Source organism: Amia ocellicauda, chromosome 8 (genome assembly GCF_036373705.1).
Source record: "Amia ocellicauda isolate fAmiCal2 chromosome 8, fAmiCal2.hap1, whole genome shotgun sequence".
NCBI classification, from domain to species: Eukaryota; Metazoa; Chordata; class Actinopteri; order Amiiformes; family Amiidae; genus Amia; species Amia ocellicauda.
Window position 1 is genome coordinate 44797774 of NC_089857.1, and position 24142 is coordinate 44821915.

The window sequence follows — 24142 nt, forward strand, 5'->3', positions numbered from 1 at the left end:
GGCTGGGCGGCAGAGGAAGGTTTGTAGATCCGTTCTGGATACCGGATACCCCTGGGGACAGAGCACCAGACACGAGGCCTTGACCGTCTGCTCTCCATGCTAAAAATCTCAATTTTGAGTCGAGAAAAGTTGCGTTGAGGTGTCAACCATGATACCCCGTTGCATCTCTTTTAGGATTGTTTGTACAGTTGCGGTATTTGCCGTCTCTCAGGCGCGTCCCCAGTGGCCCACAGCCCTCGCATTTGTCCGTTGCACATTACCGTCCCTGCACGCTGTAGTATGTGCCGTTTATGAATAACTCTGTAAAAAACACTCGGTTGTTTAACCTTGTGTTTGTATAACTCTTCTCTTTGAGATACTGGTGGAGATACAAGCGCCAGATGAGTATGTTATTTATAGGTTATTTTTCCGTTTTGTTTGTTTTGTTGTCCATTGAGAGAACTGGGATATATAAAGATGTAGGGCAACACAAAAACCACTCAGGCATTAACAGGCGAGTTGTAAAGGCAAATGGACACTGCCGGAATCTATGGAATAGCATTAACAGTGGGCCTCCCCTCCTCCCGGCCTCTATGCGATGTCAAAACCGGTTAACACAAACACAACCACACAAAACCTATTCATTATGAAAAGAGACCAAAATATGTATTTAGAGCTCTAATCCCCGGGCTTGTTGAAGGCTCTTCTCTCTCAGCGACACTGCAGATCTCTACAGCTCTCTGTCGTTGTGTTACAAAGCCTCTTTAAGAACATTAGAAAGTGCACAATTCACCCCATCGTGCTCGTTTGGTGTCCATTAATAACTAAGTGATCAAGGATCCTATCCAGTCTGTTTTTGAATGTTCCCAAATTGTCTCTTCAGCCACATCGCTGGGGAGTTTGTTCAGATTGTGACTCCTCTCTGTGTGAAGAAGTGTCTCCTGTTTTCTGTCTTGAATGCCTTGAAGCCCAATTTCCATTTGTGTCCCCGGGTGCGTGTGTCCCTGCTGATCTGGAAAAGCTCCTCTGGTTTGATGTGGTCAATACCTTTCATGATTTTGAAGACTTGGATCAAGTCCCCACGTGGTCTCCTCTGTTCCAGGGTGAAAAGGTTCAGTTCCTCAGTCTCTCAGTAGGACATTCCCTTCAGACCTGGAATAAGTCTGGTTGCTCTCCTCTGAACTGCCTCTAGAGCAGCGATATCTTTCTTGAAGTGTGGAGCCCAGAACTGTCCACAGTATCCAGATGAGCTCTAACTAGTGCATTGTACAGTCTGGACATTACTTGTTTTAAATTACTTCTCTTCCCTTTGAAAACGGTGTAAGATATTATTTGTTAGAATATATGTTTCTATGGGAAATTCTATACCATCTGGTTTGGTAGAGGAAACAGACTTCCTCCCTTTTCTCTGGTAACCTCTGGTAGCCTCTGGTAACCTTATCTGTATGTCCAGAAGACCAAAAGGGACCTGTCCTCTTATTGGCTACTAGTCAAATTCTAAATGACCCCCACTTCTAAATTACTTTAGCATAAGGCACCCAAGTCATGGTGGTGGCAAAATGCTATTGGTTGGAAGGAAACCTTATAAAAGGGAAAACAAAGAGAATTTGAGTTTCTCTTAACTTCTTCATCCTGCAACGAGACACAAGACAGAGCTGGAGAGTAGAGACAGAGAGACACACCGCTTCCTGCCTGACCAGACGGGCCTATAAGCTGTACTGTGAGGAGAAAGAAGAAAACGGGTATTATCTGTTTCTTACTGTAATCCAAGCTTAATATTACTTATTTTCAGTAATATATTTGAATGATATTAGTTTCCTATTTTTGTCAACATAAATGATTATTGCACATCTGTGACTTGACCGCAATCTCCCTCAAAAAAGAATCTTAAAAGAGAAACCAATTGACCTATGAGTTTTCAGTTCAACTATTTATTTAGATTGACTGTAAAACCAAGCATTCAAATTCTCTTACAACGGGATACAGTCTTGTGCGTACGGTCTATGTCTTGGGCACAACAGTATTAATTGAAAATCTGCGTCTCTTTACCCGCTTGGCTGGAAGGGTCTGAGGGAATGATTTGTGTTAGAAGATACTCTGGTGAGGGATGAATATTTTAGCTGGATATTCACTTCTACTACCTTCAATATGCTGCTGGTAAAAAGGCGTAACCTATATTTAATTGTCAGGGCACTTCGTCCATAGAATAATGAAAAACCACGACTTCAGATGCTAAAGTGCAGCCCAGTCTGCAGGTTTCTCTAAAGGGGATGTTTGCCCCCATCCCCTCTTCCCATATTACAATCGTGCTTCCTTTGATCTCGTCTTTTGTGCCTCAGCCAATTGAAACCTAATAGGACTAGCCAGGCTGGTTATCTGAAAAACACACGAACCTCATTCAGAAGGGAAACTTGATTAAATTAATGTAACTTTGTGTTGTGCTTTAGGAAGTTGAAGTCATTAAAGTCGGCATGAACTGCCAGCAACAGCCTAATTGGATCTTCTTAATAACGTCCTTGTGAAGCGACCGACTCCCTCGTGCGATTCTTGCCAGCAGATGTCGCTCTGGAGTGTTACGGCACGGACAGCTTTCAACAGCCCAGCGCAATTAAGACAATTAAATAGGCAGCATGCTCACTCTCTCTTTCTCTCTCACACCAAGATCCAAGTGTAATCAAACACAAAGCTCTTGCGATTTATTATTGTAGACGCATTTTATTTAACACTAATTATAAACTGCTCGAGGCAAAGTGTGAGACGACCGCCTGCGCCTGGATACACAGGAGGAAATACAATTTGGTTCGCAGTCCCTCCAGGCAGGGATTACATTCTCCACTCACGTGTGTAAAGTGAGAGTACAAACACCATCATAATGTCATAAAATAACCCCAAACCCTGGGCTGGAGTATTCAACTGATTTGCATGTTCAAATCCAAATGTGAATATATGGAGCAAGGTGACTTCAACAACAAAACAGCAACAGCAGCAACAAGCAAACACAAACTCTCTCTCGTGTGTGAACGAGGAACTGAGGATGGATCAATAGTGTTTAATTGTGTTAACTGAATAGTAGAGTAGGGAGTGATTTTACAGGTTAAGAATCCCTGACCCGTTGTTGGAGTTGCACAGCTCCACAATCTATCCTCCATTTGTGTAACTGGTTACTATGCTGATGTGAAGACACAATAAAACACACAACCCTGCCCGTAAAAGGGGCGAGTCTGTGGGGCACCGCTATCAGTTATTGCCACACGGACAATAAAGTTCACTATAAAAGCAGTATTGAATGGCATATTGTCTATTACGGACAGAAAAGGCCTCCGTAGGCTTGTCCACAGTGTGATATAGAGTAATAAACCAGTACCCAGATCAATTCTGCAGCACCCTAACCAGCACCACAAGAAGTTACGCACAAAAGCTACATGATTTCAGACATTTTATAGATCAGATTCGTTAAAAAATTAAAATGATAAAAATATAGTTTTTGAAGCATTCGATGTGGGGAAGCAATAAAAAGGCAAACACAATGCTAGGGTATATTGTCAAAAGTGTAGAGTTGAGAACAAGGGCAGTAATGTTCAGACTGTACAATGCACTAGGGCTCCACACTTCAGGAAAGATATCGCTGCTCTAGAGGCAGTTCAGAGGAGAGCAACCAGACTTATTCCAGGTCTGAAGGGAATGTCCTACTGAGAGACTGAGGAACTGAACCTTTTCACCCTGGAACAGAGGAGACTACGTGGGGACTTGATCCAAGTCTTCAAAATCATGAAAGACATCGACCATGCTTGTTATTGGCAACACAAGCTACTTAGAGTCTCCTCACAGATTGAGTGAGTACATGCCTCCTTATATCCAAATCTGCGATCGATTAAATTTCAGCTGATGCCTAAGGGAATCAGTCGATACTCAGCGCTGGGTGACGGGGCTGGTCAGCCACAATATGTGTCAAAAGTATGTTTTTTACAGATCTGTAGACCCAGAGAGTTTTTCCAGATCAGCAGGGACACACGCACCCGGGGACACAAATGGAAATTGGGATTCAAGGCATTCAAGACAGAAAACAGGAGACACTTCTGCACACAGAGAGGCGTCACAATCTGAACAAACTCCCCAGCGATGCCAGATCATGGCAGGTTGTGGGCAGAGGGTTCATAAGCTCAGGAGCCTATATCCATCACGTTTTCCTGTTTGTATACCGATCGCTTTACTATTGTACCTCAAACCCGCTGCACATTTGTTTTACATACACATATCGATGATACTGTTCCTTCCTCCCCTTATGTCCTTCCTTTCAACTAAAAACATGGCTTATCTTTTCAAGACTAGACTCTATCCATCTCTTCAGCACACTCAAAACACAACAGCAACTCAACCGTATATCATTGCAGTAAATATGCTTTATTTATAATTAGTTCAATATATATAAAAACATTTATACATTTTTGGCACATTTTTAACAGAGCAATTTATTACAGGAAACCGAGATCCAACCGAACCAGCAGAGAAGGGAAGTATTGCAATTCTGCTTCTCCAAACCCGATCCAAGAACAATTTCACATCCGTGCGTAATTCAAACTGAGCAGCGAGTGAATGCAGGACCAGGGGGCTGCGATCACAAAGACCCGACTGCTCTCTGACACACAAGCGAGACGGAGGAGGTCTGGATAAGAATAATTTAACAGCTTGACCAAGACTTCAGCCTTCGAGGTCTTTCCATTTAGACGTGGTTTGAGAAGAGGAACAAAAACATAAAACGCCCCCGACTGACTGGAAAAACGGTTCATTTTTAAACCTGAAAGAGCACCTCAACGATATTCACTGTGTTAGAAATGCAGCAAAGTGGTCTGATGGCGCGTCTCTGATTACAGTTCTCGTAGCTTTGAAAGCATCTACATATTAGATGGACATGAATTTCTGGCAATATAGTACTGCTGTGTAAATATAATTGAACATGCTTTAAAATCGCTAGTGTTGGAAAGCGCCCGGTCTCGTTTTAGGCCTTCCGTCATTGGCTTATGACATTTTAGGATCGATGTTAAATAAACAAAACTGCCGCGCAAAATGAGAAACGCACTGCGTGTGCGCCACTCACAGCCAGTCATTACACACTGATTTTATACCAACATGACATTCAAAGACAACCTCATCAGGATACAGGTAATCTCAAACACTGATGCATTTTGAATACGTACAGTTTTAGTACGAGCTCTGATGCGCGTTTGTTCGGAAGTGTGTTGGATACACAACAGTTTGCAATCCAGCCGTTTGAGAGAGACGGCGGACGCGTGGTTCATGTGGAGCAGACCTGCGCCGTTTTCATTCTCACACTATCATTCATCGCGATTTGACAAGGACGGCGTAGGAGAAGCAGGCAGGTCAGTGTTGTCCAGGAAAATAGGCAGAGATTGTCTGGGGCTTCCCTGGATTAGAAACCATGGATTTATTTCGTCCTGAAAAGGAAAAAAAAAAGGTAATATAGCAGGATCCCTTCCTTCTCGATTAGGAGAAGCGGGAGGCGTCTCAGGCGTGAGGAAGAAAGAAGTAAATCTGTTTTACACAACAAAGCAAATCTGCAAAGGAATCAGAGCGGCAGTGTGAATGTACCTGTTGATAAGGGGTTGGAAGGCTTGGCCAGTTTATCTGGAGCCGTCTTCTGCAAATACTTCATCGCCAAGCGCGGGACTTCACTGCAAGTGAGGATTCACACAGGTTTAGTAAATCTCCCCGGGCAGCAGCAACATCAACATCAACAACAACCACCACCACAACCAGCTTCCTTTGCTACGGGAGGAGTGGTTGGGGCTCCAGATCTGCAGGTTCAATTTCCAGGGAGACTCCCTTGAGAAAAGGTGCTCCAGCACAAACCCAGCTGTATAAATGGGCCCCATGCGAGTCACTTTAGATCAGCAAAGCATTACTACCGATAGGAATATGGCGACACAATGAAGACAGGAAAGCGATGCCGTAGTGACCCGACCTGCTGGAGGAGTGAGGCAGTATGGGAGTGGACGTGGCCGGGCCAGCTCTCGTGTCCAGGCCCCCGGGGGCCAACAGGGGGCTGAACCGCACCTGCGATTCAGGAAACAGGTATGAGACACAGCAACGCTTTAACACACCTTCCTCTGGCACATCCGACAAAAAAGGAAAAGTCTTTCCAAACGAGATGGTCTAAGCCACTTAAAAAAAGAAATATTTTTAGTTTTTAATCACAGGGAGATTCTGTTGTGGAAAAAAAAAAAAAACTTTTCATATCTCGTTCATTTAAAGCAAGTGCCCAAAAGGAAAGGAAAAAGAAAGGAGAGGGGTGCCTGCCTAGGGCCCGTTTCTAATCGCACTGGGGCCGAAAGCCAGGGTCTGCAGTTCAGGGAGGGGGGCGCGGGGCTGCGGAGACGGGCAGGGGCACCGGGGGCACGGAGAGGGATTGGGGGTGCGGAGCCAGGGGCAGCCGCTGCGGTTGAAACGGTACAGTTAAAAGCAGCCTCGATCGCTACGAGAGGCAAAGGGAAAAAAATCATTAAAATGACGATTAAACGTGCTGCATAGTTCTCAGCTCTGCACAGAACGGTGTAACTGTTTCATCTCTATTAAAAACTCCCGCCAACCTCTCGCCTCAACACACAAGTCCCTTCCAAACAAACCCAAATAAATACCCATCCTTCCTGTGTGGAGCTCATTAAAGGCTCTGTACGTGATGGCTGTTCTATGTTTGTATCTGTACAGCTGCGTATTCACCTCCCCCCCACTCCCTGTACCCTGGATCTCATCAACGCTCCTCAGTTCAACGCTCTGGGACGGCGTGAGGCGGAACGCCAGACCGTTTTCTTTTCTTGCTCAACACTGTTGTGATCAGCAGATATTCCTCAAATCCTGGCACCACAACTGCCGAGTCATCATTCGGGCTTTGGCGGTCTCATGACGATTAGATTTCAGTTATTAGGATTATATTACAGAACGCTGACTAAGCGCTATATACCACAAAATGCTTGTGTCATGGGTCTTTATTGTATATTGACTAAAAAACCCTTAAGTACTTCACTGACGGGATATTTTTGAAGGTACCGCTATCAGCTCCTGCAAAAGGTTAACCTCAAATCAATATGGACCCCTCCAATTATGTTTTTATTAAATCCCTGATAAAGCATAACTAGCAGCTGAAAAACTGTCAAAAGAAATAAATGTACATTCAGTATTTCTCAACCAATTGAGATGCACCTCAAAAACTTATAGCCATCATATTTGTATATACCAACAGCTGGTCTGTAACAATATTTCTGTACATGGTGTCAGTTGTGATCGTGGATGCAGAAGAGAGAAACCCAACTTCCTGTACAATATGATCCCCGGAGGCCCGCGCTGTTGTTCTGACCCCCAATTCATTACAGAACAGGACGTCCTGCACGTGTCCTGCGAGTGAGCGGCGAAGCGCCCATCTGTCCCACGCCGCTGTGGGGAATGTGTGCAGCGGATTACGTGCGGCAGTAAATCATGAAATCTCTAGTCGGGGGGGGGTTGGGGATAAAGCAGTATTTACAGTGGAATAATTTGATGTCATAAATTATATGCTCTTTTGTGGCACTGCCGTGATTAAGTGCTCTCAGAGTTAGAGACTCGTTGCTTACGTGGAGAAACACACATTAGTCATCGCAGTTAATTACAGAGCATTCTCGGCTCGGCTCTGAAAACTAAGAGATCCTGCGGGAGGATTTCCACAAGGGATGAAAGCAGCCGCACTGCAAACTCAGAGGGTCAGAGGTTTGTAAGTCACGCCCAGGAGCTGTCCATGCAACAACCATATTATACATTTTGATATATTATTTATATGATATATATATACCTTGATACAGGGTGTCATTCCATCCATCCATACTGTAGAACCATTTGTTCCAGTACAGGGTACGGGGTGTTAATGCGTTTTAAAATTAGCAATTACATTAGAAAAGTAGTGATCGGGACTCACACAGGGGAAACGCCAGGACACCACAGGATTCGTTACAGTAGGTAGATAGTTTAGGTTTAAAGCCGTAGCGCTGAAACTGCAGGGCAGACGACACAGACGCCAAACCATCAAAAACTGTGGACAATATCATACATTATGACAAGCCATTGTGACATTTAATCCATAATTGAGATCAAAAATACAATTGCTGATATCAAGAATGAACTGCTGTTGTCGATATCAACAATGCATACTAATTAACATGCAGTTTCCTTACTTTTGAGCAATAGATAAATGCCCCGCTGTCCAACGAGCTTTGGATCTTGAACGTGCGGCAAAGAGCTGCAGGTCGGCGGTTTGCCATGTTGAAGCTGCTCTGAGTAGATGTTAATAATTCAGAGCAGTTCCTGTTGATTTATTTGTGTGTAGCAACTTGATAGTCTGCGCCATATGCATTTATCTCATATCAAATGAAAGTAAAAGTTGTGGCCTTTCCTATTATAAGGGTTAATTGTCTGACAAAAAAAAAAAAAACACGCAGGCATATGCAAATTAGTCCTGACTGTACACTATGAGAAATGTGCGATTTCATAAGTCTGTAGCTCAGGACCTACATACACGAGTCAGATGTTGTTTCAAAGCTCCCGGTCTCTAGTTTATAACAAGCCATGAACCGTTTCTGCATATTTTGTAGTTTTTATAAAAATACAACTTATTTCTCGGATCGTGGATGATCTGAAAATAACGGGGCAGAGTGTAAAGGAAGTCACCGGATGTTAATTTGTATGCAGTTGCGATATCAAAAATGCATCTGTTGATATCAAGAATTGGCAGTAAATTCTTGATGTCAGCAGCTGTATTCTTGGTATAAAAAATGCATACTAATTAACAAGCAGTTAATGATTGACAGTCACAACAGTGTGTCATGAATTGCTGATAGCAGTAATTGTATTTTTAATACCAGTAATAATGGATTAAATGTCAAAACGGCTTGCCATAAGCATAGTAAAACAATTTGCTTTCTAGTCAAGTATACGACTTAACTGCAAAAATATAAAAAGAACATAAAAGTCCACTGCACCATAAAAAAAATATATAAAGTACAACATTTCAGAGTGAAAACGACAGCAAAAATAAACAGGGAATCTGAAATTGAACAGGAGCCCTAGTGTTGAGCACAGCCCCCCCTTGCATTTCAAACACCATGGTTGATTTGCTGGATTGGCTCCTACAGACATCAATCCATGAGTGAAGCACGCAGTCGTTTTATTTTCATTATTGACAGTGGTGTGTGTGTGTATTTGAACGTGGGCAGTGCCCGGACATGGCAGGGTCCAGTCACTTGCAAGCACAGCGCCCATTCAACACCAATCCCAGCTCCTACACTCACCAGGCTGTTCGGCAGCTTCGCGGAGCCACTGGACACGTTGGCGGCCGGGTTCTGCATGGCGACCATCTTGCTTTCGTTTAGCTGTTTGTGTAACCAGGATATAACTGCAACGACAGGACCGGGGTCACTCGTCAAACGCGACAGTTAGAGGAAAAACAGGCCGAGCGGACGAGGCCGAGCGGACGGCGCGCACACCGTTCTCATTGGTCTTCAGCAGCTGTCTGCTCTCGTCCAGCTTCTGGGTCGTAGCGTCCAGCTGTTCCTGCAGCTTCGAGGCCTGGAGGAATCACAGACTGAATGGGTAAACGGAACAGAAATCGTGGAATTTCATTTTTCATAGCGTTAACTTAACTACTACCAATATACTCGCCTCCTCTTCCTTTTGCTTCAGCACGGACTTCACACCGGCCAGCTCCTGTCTCTCCGTCTGAAGGCTCACTTCCCTCTCTCCTAGAAGCTTCTCTTGTTGCATGGTGACATTATTCTTTACTTTCACTTTGTCGACAAGCTTCTTCACGTCTCCTTGCAGCTTTTTTATAATTTCATTGGCCTGTCAAAGAAAGCATTGAACATCACAGGGAAACCCAAAACCACACTGAACGCACAAGCAGCAGAGACACGGAAACGACCGTCACCTTCAGCAGCTCCTCCGAGAGCGATTTCACCGTGGTTTCCAGTCTCCCGATGGCCGCCTGCTTCTGTTCCACTGAGTCCTCCAGCCTCTTCTGCAATGGTCCACAACCAGAGGAACATTTGAGAAAGCCATCCACAATGTCACACACATTTAAATAGAGAAGATGGACAGATACCATGAACACAGATGAGAATACAAATATACGTTCATACCATTTCCAATTTTTTATGTTTGGCTTTTCATTTAACTGAAGCACCATTATGCAGAACAGGTCCAAAGCAGAACTCAATTTTAATTTCAAACGCTGCACTCACAGCGAGGAAACTGAGCACTTCAGCGAGCCAGCATGGTTCCAATATAGTCATTAAATCACTATTACAAACTACCCAACTTCTGACAGGGGTAAGAAATACTTTAACAATATAGCCCATGATTCTTTGTGAATGTCGAGAGGAGGAAACTCGCGCACCTTGTGCTCCTGGGCGGTCTCGAGGACATCCGTGGTCCTGGTGACCACCTGCTCCTTGTCCCTCACTTCCTGTTCCAGGACAGCCGTCCTAGTCCGGAGCTGGTTCAGGAGTTTGTCTTTCTCGTGGCACTCCGAGTCCAGGCTGGCGTTTACCCTCCTCAGTGACATCACTTCCTGCTTAGATCGATGATACTCCTGACAAACAGGAATTCACTCTGATGAAAATTCTCCGCCGCAGATCTAAAACCAATACACTTGCACAAACTTCTTCATTTATATTTTCATTTCCTGGGTCAGAAACCCACGGCTTGGAACATGATGGTGTGATTATTTACCCATTACCTGTGCTTGTCAGTCCTAATGCTGAGGAAATGAGAACACGTTCAAGAAGGACTTGGATTACAATACGAGTTACCCAACTGAAGCCACGTGTGACACTGCATTTGTTTCCTAGATTTACAGGGCTTTGTTATTTATGTTAATTGGAGTAGTAAACATTTCAGACAGGAACGTTACTCTCCACTTTATCACTGGCTTTGGCATCATCGCAGACTGCCGAGTGAGGAGTGATTGGATCTCGTAGGGAAGGTAAATATAATAAAATAGATTGTAGTATTAGGAGAGAATCACCATTAACATATTTTTTTGTAACAAAAGGGTAACCGTACCCAAGAAACCGTTCCCGCTGGGCGAAATATGAACCCCATGGAAAAGCGGTTAGAATATCCTGATTTTGATGGTCCTGCATTATGCATTAACAGTCCCCCACTGAAAGAGACTGCAGAAACAGCGAAAGGACTCTCTGCTGAATCTTAATCCCAAACGGACGGCTCTGCCTAGCAGAGCACGGGGCTGTGCTGCTTACATCCTCCCGGCTGGCGAGTTTGGCTTGCAGCTCTCGTAAGGAAGACTCCGCTTTGTACTTCTTCTCCAGTAGCTCTTTGTTGGCGCCGTCCAGCTCCGCAGCTCTGCTCTGCAGGTGCTGTGTTGCTCTCTGGTGCGCGAGCTCCGTCTCCCTGCTCTGGTGCTTGTACTGGTGCTGGGCCTGGGACTGCATCTGACAGGGACCCATGCGAGAGAGAAAACATGCTACATATAGGAGCCCACGTACATGCGTGCAGCTGCGGCCACGGGGAGAAAGGGATCAGGATCTCAGGGCTGGTACTGAGTGCTCCAGTAAAAATACAATCATATACATGAGCTTTTGAATAGAAGGGTCAGCTAAATCAAGTAATAAATGAATGTACACAATATATACACTCACCTAAAGGATTATTAGGAACACCTGTTCAATTTCTCATTAATGCAATTATCTAACCAACCAATCACATGGCAGTTGCTTCAATGCATTTAGGGGTGTGGTCCTGGTCAAGACAATCTCCTGAACTCCAAACTGAATGTCTGAATGGGAAAGAAAGGTGATTTAAGCAATTTTGAGCGTGGCATGGTTGTTGGTGCCAGACGGGCCGGTCTGAGTATTTCACAATCTGCTCAGTTACTGGGATTTTCACGCACAACCATTTCTAGGGTTTACAAAGAATGGTGTGAAAAGGGAAAAACATCCAGTATGCGGCAGTCCTGTGGGCGAAAATGCCTTGTTGATGCTAGAGGTCAGAGGAGAATGGGCCGACTGATTCAAGCTGACAGAAGAGCAACTTTGACTGAAATAACCACTCGTTACAACCGAGGTATGCAGCAAAGCATTTGTGAAGCCACAACACGTACAACCTTGAGGCGGATGGGCTACAACAGCAGAAGACCCCACCGGGTACCACTCATCTCCACTACAAATAGGAAAAAGAAGCTACAATTTGCACAAGCTCACCAAAATTGGACAGAAAAATTTTGCCTGGTCTGATGAGACTCGATTTCTGTTGAGACATTCAGATGGTAGAGTCAGAATTTGGCATAAACAGAATGAGAACATGGATCCATCATGCCTTGTTACCACTGTGCAGGCTGGTGGTGGTGGTGTAATGGTTTGGGGGATGTTTTCTTGGCACACTTTAGGCCCCTTTGTGCCAATTGGGCATCATTTAAATGCCACGGCCTACCTGAGCATTGCTTCTGACCATGTCCATCCCTTTATGACCACCATGTACCCATCCTCTGATGGCTACCTCCAGCAGGATAATGCACCATGTCACAAAGGTCGAATCATTTCAAATTGGTTTCTTGAACATGACAATGAGTTCACTGTACTAAACTGGCCCCCACAGTCACCAGATCTCAACCCAATAGAGCATCTTTGGGATGTGGTGGAACGGGAGCTTCGTGCCCTGGATGTGCATCCCACAAATCTCCATCAACTGCAAGATGCTATCCTATCAATATGGGCCAGCTTTTCTAAAGAATGCTTTCAGCACCTTGTTGAATCAATGCCACGTAGAATTAAGGCAGTTCTGAAGGCGAAAGGGGGTCAAACACAGTATTAGTATAGTGTTCCTAATAATCCTTTAGGTGAGTGTACAAAAATAAATAGTAGTATTTTTTTCTTTAGAGGTGTCACTGGCAACACTATCTCAAAGTTATGACAACAAACTTTTGTTGGACCATCTGCTCAGGGTAACCGTCCAGAGGAGACACAAATGTATTCCTACGAGACTGATTGCATTTTCTCCGTTGGGAAAAGGATGGGAAAGCAGGCTAGACGTCTTTACTTCTTCCACACTGAAGACAAGTTTGACCTCTACATTATCCCAGTGAACTTGCTGTATTATTTACACAGCTGGCAACTGTGGAGATCGCCCACAAAAACATGCAAAGCATTTAATGGGCAGAGAGATCGCTCGTCATTATAGGAGCGTATAGACGCTGCTGGTAACGACACGATCATTAAATTAGACACAGAACTCAATCTGAACAGCCCTAATGACTTGAGCACCGTTGACAGTTCAGAACGGTGCCGTGTCAAATTGCAATGCCTTTTTTATTCAACACTAAAAAAATAACAATAATAAATATTTAGGGAAATAAAAAATGACGCATATTCCTAAATAAGCGTGGGGAACCGGCATACTTCTCTTTTCACCTGCATCGCTTTCTCCCTCTCAGCCGTGATCTCCTGCGCATGTCTGTGCTGCAGCTCGGAGGCCTGTGAGGACGATTCGCTGCGCAATCTGTCCAGCTCGGTCGTCTTTTCAGCCAACGCCTGAGAACAGAGAGTGTGTTTTGATTTATTAATGAAAAATGACTCCTGGTTGAGAGCACGTATATAAAGACAAGAACTTTACCTGCTGTGTTATGCTGAGTCTTTTAGACAGGTCTCCTTCTGTTAGGTGCAGCTTTTCCTCCAAGTCATTCCTTTCCGTCTAAAAAGTGTGAAATACATCAAGTTTACAAAGAGTCAGACGTTTAGTGTGTCCTCTTGCTCCAGTCAACAGAGCATGGGATTTGTATTCTGGACAAAGAGCACTGAAGCCCACCATACGAAATCTAAAGAGACTACAGAATGCTTTTTCCTGAAGCAAAACAATGCACAGAATCACACTAAAGCAGAATAACTGCAGGAACTTTATTTTTTCAATGCTGGAGTCATTGCTGTGCTGGAGAAGCATTCACATGCTCCTCAGGGCTCTTCACAGGAACAACAAGGACTGTTGCTCAGTACAGTAGACCGCCGCTAACGGTTGACCATGCCTCCTGTGGAAACACCTCCAGAACGTATTGCAAGCCAAATCATCATTCAGTGATATAGGTTTATTTAAAGATATTTTCAAATATTTCAAGATCTCTAAATCATTTAAAGATATCTGCAAATCAATTAGAGATCTCATTTAAAAGTACATTTAGAGATCTGCAAATCACTTAAAAGATATCTGCAATTGACATCCTGTTTAGAGATCTCTAAATCATTGAGATATCTTCAAATCACTAACTTTATGTAGCCCAAGATTATCACTTCCTGTTAACTTGTTAATTCATTTCTATGTAACTGAATGAGGAGACAGGAAGAGATAATCTCAGCCAATCTCAGACATCATTTGAGGAGATCTTGAACTGATTTGCAGATATCTCTAAATGAACAGGAAGTCATTTGCAGATAGAGATATCTTCAAATCATTTAGAGATATCTTTAAAAGGCATCTTATTTAGATCTGTAAATGGTTTGCATTGAAATATTTGGAGATATCTTGAAATGCATTTAGAGCTCTCTCTAAATGATAATTTGGCTCGCCATACAGAACGTGTCTGTTACCAATTTCACAGAAGGGAGGAGAAGAAAGAAAAATGCAAAAGGTGTTAATCGATTAAATTGATGCCTCTCTGCTGGACCTTTATTCTTTGGAGGCAGACGGCCAAATACTTTTTCACGTCGCCGTCGTTTCCCGGGAGCAGCCTCAGCGAGAGGTGGGTCAGGTGCTTGAACGGGTTGGTTTCGATGACATTCAGGGCGGCAGGGCGGCCGTCCAGCAACGGGGGGGTTTCCAGCTGCAGCAGAAACCTGCAGAGGATTACATTAAAGAGAAACCAGTCGTTCACCACTTAATTTCTCATGGTCTCCAAGTAATTCAAATAATTCTAGAATATGCACACCTTTCTATCTGTATACATACACACACACACACACACACACACACACATCTATAGGACAGAGCGATAGATCTATACACATGCATACACGCAGACACACAGTATTCAGTAACATAAAAGAACATTTGGTCCTCTTATTTGGTCTGTAAATCACTTCATGGACATGCGATACAAAGTATGGTTTGATCACAACATGCCCAGTGTTGCCTTATTCAACAAATCTCTTATATCTGCAAATATTTACCCAGAATCTAAAAGTATCGGTAATTTAGATTTAATGGATTAAATATATTTACCCCAGGCTTTTTCATCACTGAATACGCAAGTGTAACTTAATACAAAAACAAAGAACATTTCAGTCCTGCTATCCTCACATTACATGACTGCCGTGTTTAACAAGACCTGCAAATATGCTGAATCGCAGAGCCCAACACATATCAATTAAAATTTAAATGTAAAGCACTCTTTGGAAAGCTAATGAGGTAGGCAGTTGTGCATGATGAATTATCTATTCAAACTTAATCCATATACCATCTCCTGAACCTGAGCAAATCATTAACTATTAATATGGTATAAATAAATACATAAAATTGGGATTTTCAATTGGGCCATTACTACTTGGCTAAAGGCAACACAAAGATCGAATTAACACAGCTTTACATTTGCAGCAGCAGCGTTAATATGCGTCCCTCACAGCCCATTTCGAACGACAGCAGCGGGAACAGCAGGAGACGGACAAACATCAGAGAGCAAAACATGTTTGTTTTCCCCACAGAGAGCGAGAAATTATTTTCTAATATGGAAGCTTAACAATTCAGTTAAATGTGTCTGCATTTAATTCACAGTCTCTTCTCCAATATCACTAGCAAACTATGGTTTTAACTCAGACCGTGCCTGGAGTAGATGAGGAATTTATTCCCCCAAAAAACTGTGAAAGTCTTTATTAGATGCAGCTGTCTGAAGTTAAAGGAATCAACACTTTGAAAGCATCCTATGGAAGCCAGCAGAAGAGACGTACAGATCGGTGCGGTGTTAAGAGACGCTGCACACAGGGGGCACGTGGGCCTCAGAGAGTGCATTTAAAAACAGAATAAAATAGACCAGGATCAATAACAACAAAGGCTTAACGCTCTGCTCAGCTGTAAGTAACATCCTTCCGCGCTGACGTGCTGAAAGTGTTCGTTGCCAGATTAATCGTGAAAAGGATGTGAGAAGAATCCCATATCTGCTCTGCAAAGGCCATTACAACGTATTAAGCTTCCTTTTGTCTTTTCCTTCTTCGAATCGCAACAGTACGAATCATTGGTGGATACAATATGAACAGCAGCACATTCTCAGGTTCTCTTCTCGTCTGACAGGAAGTCAGGTCGTTATGATCACAGGGTGCATGAATCACCGATTTATCAGACAATATGCAGCTCAGTGTTGCTCAAAAAGAACATAAAGAAACTTTGCAGATTTACAAGAATAGTAAATCTATACATGTACAACAAATGGCTCACAGAAAAGGACCAATCGCACCAATCAAACCCACCTCGGTGTTTCCTTCGCCTGCTCTGTGATGCACTGTTGCAACAGGTCTATGAAACGCTGAGGGAAGGCAGAGAACTCGACCAGCAGTCCTTGCTGGCATTTTAGACTGAAACAGGAAACAACAACACAATAGTAACACAATAGTAACACTACAAAGGTGACACTGAAGAACAGCATCATTATGCCTTTCGTTTTTTACTGATCTAGTCAGACACAGACCGCCGTGACAAACAGTACAGATGCGTTTAACTTCATCTTCGAATCAAGGGTTTACTTTTGTCCTGACACTGTGGCTTAGTGCAAAACATTACAAAGCACAGACCTGCACTCTTTCATACATTTAATCTTTTTATATCAGAAATGGGCAAGAAATGGATCCACAATAGGGAACACATTTGTAGGGTAGGTAGGTCCAGGTCTCAGTAAGAAACATGTAGCCATTCAGCTTTTCTTCGGATTAGTAAATAAGCATACATTGGTTTCGAGTGAAATGGGATTTATAGGTTCGTAATGCAGGAGGAGTTGGTGCTCAAGTTCTACAGACATTAAGTTACTGACAAATAAACATCTCCAACATCAGTGACCAACTGATCGCTGCATACAAGACCAATAACCTTTGTTGATACATCACCGATTTCAATTTCTTTATTGGTTTGTTTACTTTATCTTGCCTTTGCCATCAGCTACGCTAATGAAAATATAATAAATCTGTCATTTCAGTATAGAAAAATAAATAAAAACAAATGCACCCGAGTAATTATTACTGGACACTGATCTGTATTCTGTACTATAATCTCACCTCTGAAAGTCCTCTTCGCCAATCGTGAGGTTATACAAGAAGAAAGGGTCCGAGTCATCAGTGAGACACACGGCCAGATCCTGTGCAAAGAAGATCACAAATGCCAAAGATAAAAATACCATTAAAAGATACAAGGCAATTTAAAATAACATCTCTTGGAATGAAAGGGAAAGACAGCCCTTGGCTTGAATCGACTACTTTTAAAAATACTTAAAAAAAAAAAAAAAAAAAAAAAAAACAACTGAAAATTGGACATAAACAGTGTCCAACGATGACAGCCCACCTTCAGATCTCAACCAATCACGAAAGCCAGCTGTGCCACGTCAGTCTTTTGCAGGATAACTTCAGAGTCACGCTTATAACAGCCCCCCATGTGGCGTCACGCAAAGGGCCCGTGCCGTGGGGCTGCGGGTCAGAACGTGACCCGGCGTGGAAGGAGCGCTCAGTCGCTGTGCGCCACATGAGGTGGTAACAGAACCAGAGAGACCACAGCACCGCGGGGCGAGGTGGGGAAGAGGACTTTCCAGCAACAGCAGCTCATGCTCAGGATTTTAAAAAGGGCCAAACAGGGAGGTGAATGAACCATTTGACTTGCATAATGGGGTCAAACAATAAAATGCGATTAGTTTTGAGTGCATAATTCTGATAGGAGCCAATACATCACAAAGTCACATGACCTTCGAGGATCATTTGTGATCAATTACAGATTTGGAGAGGAAGGAGAAGGGGGTCAGACTGCGTGCCAGAGAGTGAACTGTGTGGCAGAAAGATAAAGCTGCGTGGCCACTTTCTTTCACTCAGTTCTGCCACTGAGCCTTCGCACTCTTCTGAGATTATCTCCCAGATGCCATTTTCAGTGAAGTAGGGTGAACTCACCCGCTTACCAGATATTACAGCCCTTGAAAGAAGGTGCGTACCTTTTTGTGAAGTGGATTTGAAGCACTCCTCGTCTCTATTGTTAGTCTAATGCTGGCTCTCCTAAGAAAATATCAAGGGTACAGAAAGAAAGATTAGCTCTATCTATAAAGAGTCGTAGGGAAATGCAGCACTTACCTGCAGCTTCTGAGTTCAAGTGAGATCGCAGAGTTTAAAAATATTTCTATGTGCAGAATAGTTTAATACATTGATGAGTGGGTACTTATACCTTGCAAAGAAATAGAAATAAAGACATAATCCTCCATTCAAATATACATATACCATCTTGATCCCATAATCTGAGCTTTGGAATTCAGAAATGCTCTTGATCGGGAGGGTAGGTACCGAGACAAAGTTTGCGTCAGGTTTACAAAGCCGTAGATCGCTACTGCACCTGAAAATGAGAGTTTAAGAAGCCCACACACTTCCTGGCTGACAGTGGTATAACAGTGCTTTGCTGGGGGGTTACCTGCTCTCGTGTCAAGATTTTCTGCATTTAATTACTGGGATGCTATTTAAGGGGGGGTTAATTCAGTATTAAATGAATGATGTGCGTATTCTGTCTTTTCTTTAAAGAGGCAGAATGCATATTGTTACCTAATGATCCTTTTGCTTCGCCAGAGTTTTTCAGCTTAATTTAATTGAAGTCGTTTTAATTGTTTGACCCCTTCATTAAATATATTGCACCCTTTTTCTCACTTCTTATCAGTAATATTTCACGGTAACTGTTTAGGAGCTGGAAATAGCTATGAATATATAATTAAAGACATTTATTAGGTTAAGTAGCTGAGATCTCTGTGGAAGTAAAAAAAATGAAATTAGTCAAATATGCTAAAATGCATGTTCAATTAACAGTGGAATAAGGTTCAATTTATCTTAACTTTTTAATATAGTTCTTGGTTTCTCATTAAGGGAAACAAATTCAGCAACACATTACACACAAGACCTATTTTTCTCCTATAGTGTTTAGGATGTATGTTTTTGTTTATTAAGAGTAAAAAATCTTCATTAAATGTTTCTCTTATTATTGGACAGAAACGTGTGTATTAAACCTTCACAGTGGAGATGATCTGCAGCAGATATAATCGTGTGGCAGATCACTCGTTTCAGTACATCAGCGCAGAGTGTTTCCATACATAGTGCATGTGCTCTTCAGTGCTCTTGGCTTTCCAATATAGGATTCGTGTTGCATTATATGCTGTGCGCATTTCATCACATGATGTATGCATTTGAAAACAGTATGCGTTGCAATGTTTTTTTTCTTATACTCTATGCGTTGCACATCATGGTGTGTGTGTATTGTGTATTGTGTATGTGTGTGTATGTGTGTGTGCAGCTCAGAGTTAATTAACCAGGCGCAATACTCGCTGGTTCAGCTGGAGGATCAGAGCTCAACAGTGCAGCTGTGAACTGAAACGTACCTGACATGTCACAGGTGTGCAATGGCAGCGTGCTTTACCTTTCTAACAGGGATAGACAGACATTTTGAAGGAAACCAGGAACAGCCCCGTAGACAGCGTTAATACATCAGAGGAAACTTCATTTTTGTTATTTGTGTTGCCTTTTCCTGTTACATCGACTAAAAACGTACAAGAGAAAGCTGGTCGGGCCCAGCTATGGGGTTCGGTATTCATATTCTTATAATACATAGCATGTTAATTTGGTGTATTTATTGAAGGTGCTTTTGTTCTCCCCTTGTCTGGTTTTATTACAGTCCGCGTTTTACAACTATTCGAGTAAATCATCCCACTGAAGGCCCTGCATGAGAAACCAACACTCACCTGTCCTCGCAGTCCTTGCTTTTTATAATGAACTTCACGACTGTGCAGAACAGCTGATCCGCCATGATGACCCGGCCGGACCCGCAGCCCGCACCTGGGGGGCTGGACAGCGAGGCGCTTCTCTGTTGTTGTGCTGTCGTTTCTTTCTTTCTTTGCTTCAGTCTAATAAAAACACAGCCTCTGTAAGTATCAGCCCCTCTGATGCCAGTGATGCTCCACGCATGTCTACGTGTAGATCCTATAAAAGCCGCGTCTCCGGCGCACCCAGCGGCTGCTCTGCTTCCCTCGCCTGTGAGGAGCGTCTCCCCTGTGCAGCCGCCCCGCAGAGACCAGGTGTTTCAGCGCAAATGTTTCATCCACTTGTTCCCTGCAGGTAACAGGCGTGTGAACAGGCGCATAGGGTCTCATTATGTGTGCAAGTTTAATTACGGTTTGACACAGATATCTGGAATCAAGTACATTCATTTTACAACTATAATATTTTCAAATCAAATATTGGGACAGATGGAGCAGCCTGTGGGGTAATCTTTATGCATTACGACTGGATGAGCTGACATTGTTTGGGAATATTTGCTGCTCCCTTGCTAATGTAGTGGTGGTGTGAAGTTGCCAGTCGATTCCATGTGGCCGAGCTGCTGGTTTGACAGTGAGGTAGCAGTTATTGTGTCTTTTAATACAGAGACCATTTGTGGAGTTCGATGATGCAACCAGACATGCTTTTTAGCAAACCAGATATTAGTTTTGGAAGTTGTACTTTGCCTATTTTTTTCTATAATTGTGGGACAAATTGTATACTAGTTTTGATCATCAATAAGCCATATGGGAAAGTTGTCTTGCACTCCAGTCACTCTACTAGAACTCATGTATAAGCCTAATCTCTTTCTCTCACACGACTTCACGTGACTCAATTCACATTTGACTGTAAACCATTTTGGGGGTTGGTTTGTTTGTTTTAAAGTCCACCTTTAAGGTAATACTTTATAAAGCGCAATGGCAACACGACACGCCAGCGCGGGGACGATCATGTGGAGATTTGGCCTGACCTCACCGGCCATTTAAACTGTGTGGCTGCTTGTGCCAGGGAGAGGAAACCCAACGCCCAGATTGATCACCGGCCAAGACCGGCAACTTGACACATCTAGGTGTCCGAACATCAACAGCCCCCTAGCAAGACTCAGACCATCCATGTTAAACATTGCCTTCTTTAAGACGGTTATTTGTGAGAGTGTTTAGGTGAATGTTTATCAATAATCATAATCTTGTGTTTCTATGAATATAAAAGGAAATCTAACATCACATTTTAAATCAGTCTGCCCTACTGGGGCGCTGCAGGGTGTATTACTAAGGTATGATAATTATAGGAGAAATGTAATCTCTTGCCGTGGGTTTCGAGCAACAAGAACCTGTTTTGAAGGCCCCTCTCCCGATGCCTGTGTTGATCTTGCTCCTCTCTCGCACTCCTGCTTCGCCCTGGATATATGAGGCTACCCGAGGAAACTGCAGGCATGGTAAAGCTCTCCTTCACAGGACTGGACACACAGACATGACAGCGGTTAAAGACCACAGTTCAGCGTTGTGGCGAGCCGGTGCCTCTGCAGAAAGCCCTGCACAGGGCTCTAATGCCCCGTTTATGAAGGGAGGGGTGCTCATAACTGTGGCTTTTGTGTCCCAAAGCAACATAGTTTAGCAACCGCTGTAGTGATGCTGCTCAGTTAGAGAATGGATTGACTCGGAAACGTCTGGAAGACTTTCTTAGGCGACTGATTAACCGTTCTGTTCCAGTAGGACAGTGTTTTGTGTTTTGTTTTGTTTTTCCCCTTGTGATTTTCAGATTTAAAGGATTACTGGGGCTCATAAAGTGATTAACCTGTATACATTTATATATAATGAAGAATAATGAATATATATACAGTATATAGCACATATAAAATAATGATTAGTTCATAGGGTCATGTTATTATGTTGTGTATTGTTGTTTTGCACTGTGTGCCAATTGCTCCCTTAGTTTTGTAAAGAAAATATTGCAACTATAATAACAGTGAAACCACTCAGATCTTTAAAATGCATTAAAGGGGAAACTGTGCTGCCCTTTTCAACGTGAGAAATGCCTTGCAGAGCAATCAGTGAGGATTTCCTGGTGTCATCTAGATCTGTAGTAATTAATCTACCATTTCTGTTACTTATTAAATTGAGCCTTTACAAGTTAGTATTTAAAGGAGCAAAATAGCCTCGCCTGAACTCTCACTCTCTAGCACTGTGCTGCACTACAGTGTAATAACTGCATTGTATAACACTGCAGCATGTATATATTACAATAGCAATATTGACTGAATATTGGAGAGTTGAATAAGAATGGAAATCCGCACAATGACAGGTCTTTGTGAGTCCCCCATGTTGGCAGTTGTGCTTGTCTACACCCTGTCCCACTTACCCGAGCTACTGTTTTGTTTTTGACTGATTATGTGAAATTAATTGCCTCCGGTTGAGAGTCTAGACACGTTTGGGACCGGAACCTGCACATTAGCATATCCTACTGATTCTCAAGTGACTGGTAATAAGGCCAAGAGACACCTTGAGAATGTAAAAGCATCTCGATTGAATCTCCCAGAGAAGGCTGGTCACCACACAAGCTCTTCCTGCCAATGCAATCTGGGTGAGCGATGCCTTTCACCGGGGAGAGGAGCCCACCCATCCCTTGTCACACAGCAGGCAGCGAGCTCTCCGCTTCGGGCAGCTCACCGAACACAATCGGAGGCATAACTACAGTTATGAAGAGAACAGCTTCAATGCTCTTGGCATAGTTTCTCCGAGTCTCTGGACTCTACTGGAGGGATGGACACCATTCTTCCAAAAGATATTCCCTCATTTGGGGTTTTGATGATGGTGGTGGAGAGCGCTGTCTAACACGTCGGTCCACAATCTCCCATAGGTGTTCAATTGGGTTGAGATCTGGTGACTGTGAAGGCCATAGCATATGATTCACATCATTTTCATACTCATCACACCATTCAGTGACCCTCGTGCTCTGTGGATGGGCATTGTCATCCTGGAAGAGACACTCCCATCAGGAGAGAAATGTGTCACCATAGAGGTGATCACTCAGAATCTGTCATGATTTGCAGTGACCCTTCCCTCTAAGGGGACAAGTGGACCCAAACCATGCCAGGAAAATGCCCCCCACAGCATAACAGAGCCTCCGGACCCCCTCACTGTAGGGGTCTAGCAGTCAGGCCTGTCCCGTTCTCTTGGTGTCCCACACATGCACTCGCCCACTTGTCCAGAATATGTTGAAGGATGACTCATCATCTCTGTAGACCAGTGTCTATGGTTTCTGCACAACTGAACTCTCAGATGTGCAATTGTCTTTGTAATGAGGGGTTTCTGCACTGCAGCCCTACTATAATACCCCTCTCTGTGTCGTTCTCGAGGGACTGTTCTTGCTGACACAGTCTGATCACGTCCTGCATTGACATTCTCAGTCACCTGGGAAAGAGCTGCTCTTCTGTTTGTCCTTACACATCGCAGTAATGCACGAGCATCACGGTGCTCGAATATGTGCTTTCCACCTCTATGTCCAACCCTATTGACTGATGTCTTTCCCATAGATCTCAATGCAGATGTCACGTTCCTATTGAAACACTAGTCATAAGAACATAAGAACATAAGAAAGTTTACAATCAAGAGGAGTCCATTCGCCCCATCGTGCTCGTTTGGTGTTCATTAATATTTAAGTGATCCAAGGATCCTATCCAGACTATTTTTAAATATTCCCAAACTTTCAGCTTCTACCACATCGCTGGGTAGTTTATTCCAGATTGTGACGACTCTCTGTGTAAAGAAGTATCTCCTGTTTTCCGTTTTGAATGCCTTGAAGCCCAATTTCCATTTGTGTCCCCGGGTGCGTGTGTCCCTGCGTAGTCAGTTGAGCGTCTGTGTGACTGAAGCTCCTGCCATTTGTGCCCCAATAATGACCCCTCTTTCAAAGTCACTGAGATCCTTTCCTCTTGATCCAAAATCGAGGTCAGCTTGACCTGCTCAGCAGTTGTATACATGCCACAGAGCCTGATAGGGTGTTAATTGCTTAATTGTATCATGCAGTACACCTGTTTGGAGGCATCTGCATTCATTATGTTTATTTACTCAGGCTTACTTAATTTGTCACCCGTCTTT

At 43.4% G+C, this 24142-nt stretch overlaps 1 protein-coding gene across 1 annotated transcript; it reads right to left on the bottom strand.

Annotated features, from left to right (window-relative positions):
- Positions 1-4359: 4359 nt before the first annotated feature.
- Positions 4360-20318, bottom strand: LOC136755303 (spindle assembly abnormal protein 6 homolog). The gene is made up of 16 exons (XM_066711772.1): positions 19973-20318; positions 18194-18254; positions 17277-17356; positions 16479-16583; positions 14687-14855; positions 13645-13722; positions 13443-13562; positions 11277-11468; positions 10412-10606; positions 9944-10033; positions 9679-9858; positions 9504-9585; positions 9309-9412; positions 5960-6051; positions 5587-5669; positions 4360-5432 (listed from the first exon to the last, which is right to left on the bottom strand). The coding sequence occupies exons 1-16, from the start codon at positions 20035-20037 to the stop codon at positions 5359-5361; spliced, it is 1770 nt and encodes a 589-aa protein (XP_066567869.1). The 5' UTR covers positions 20038-20318; the 3' UTR covers positions 4360-5358.
- Between the last annotated feature and the right edge of the window lie 3824 nt (positions 20319-24142).

Bases quoted from the DNA above. Each gene is read 5' to 3' on its own strand.
- LOC136755303 (XM_066711772.1), bottom strand. From the start codon at position 20,037: ATGGCGGATCAGCTGTTCTGCACAGTCGTGAAGTTCATTATAAAAAGC. The intron at 16,584-17,276 runs GTGAGATTATAG...TTCCTGTTTCAG, and splicing joins GGCGAAGAGGACTTTCAGAG to TCTAAAATGCCAGCAAGGAC. The intron at 14,856-16,478 runs GTGGGTTTGATT...AATCCTCTGCAG, and splicing joins CAGGCGAAGGAAACACCGAG to GTTTCTGCTGCAGCTGGAAA.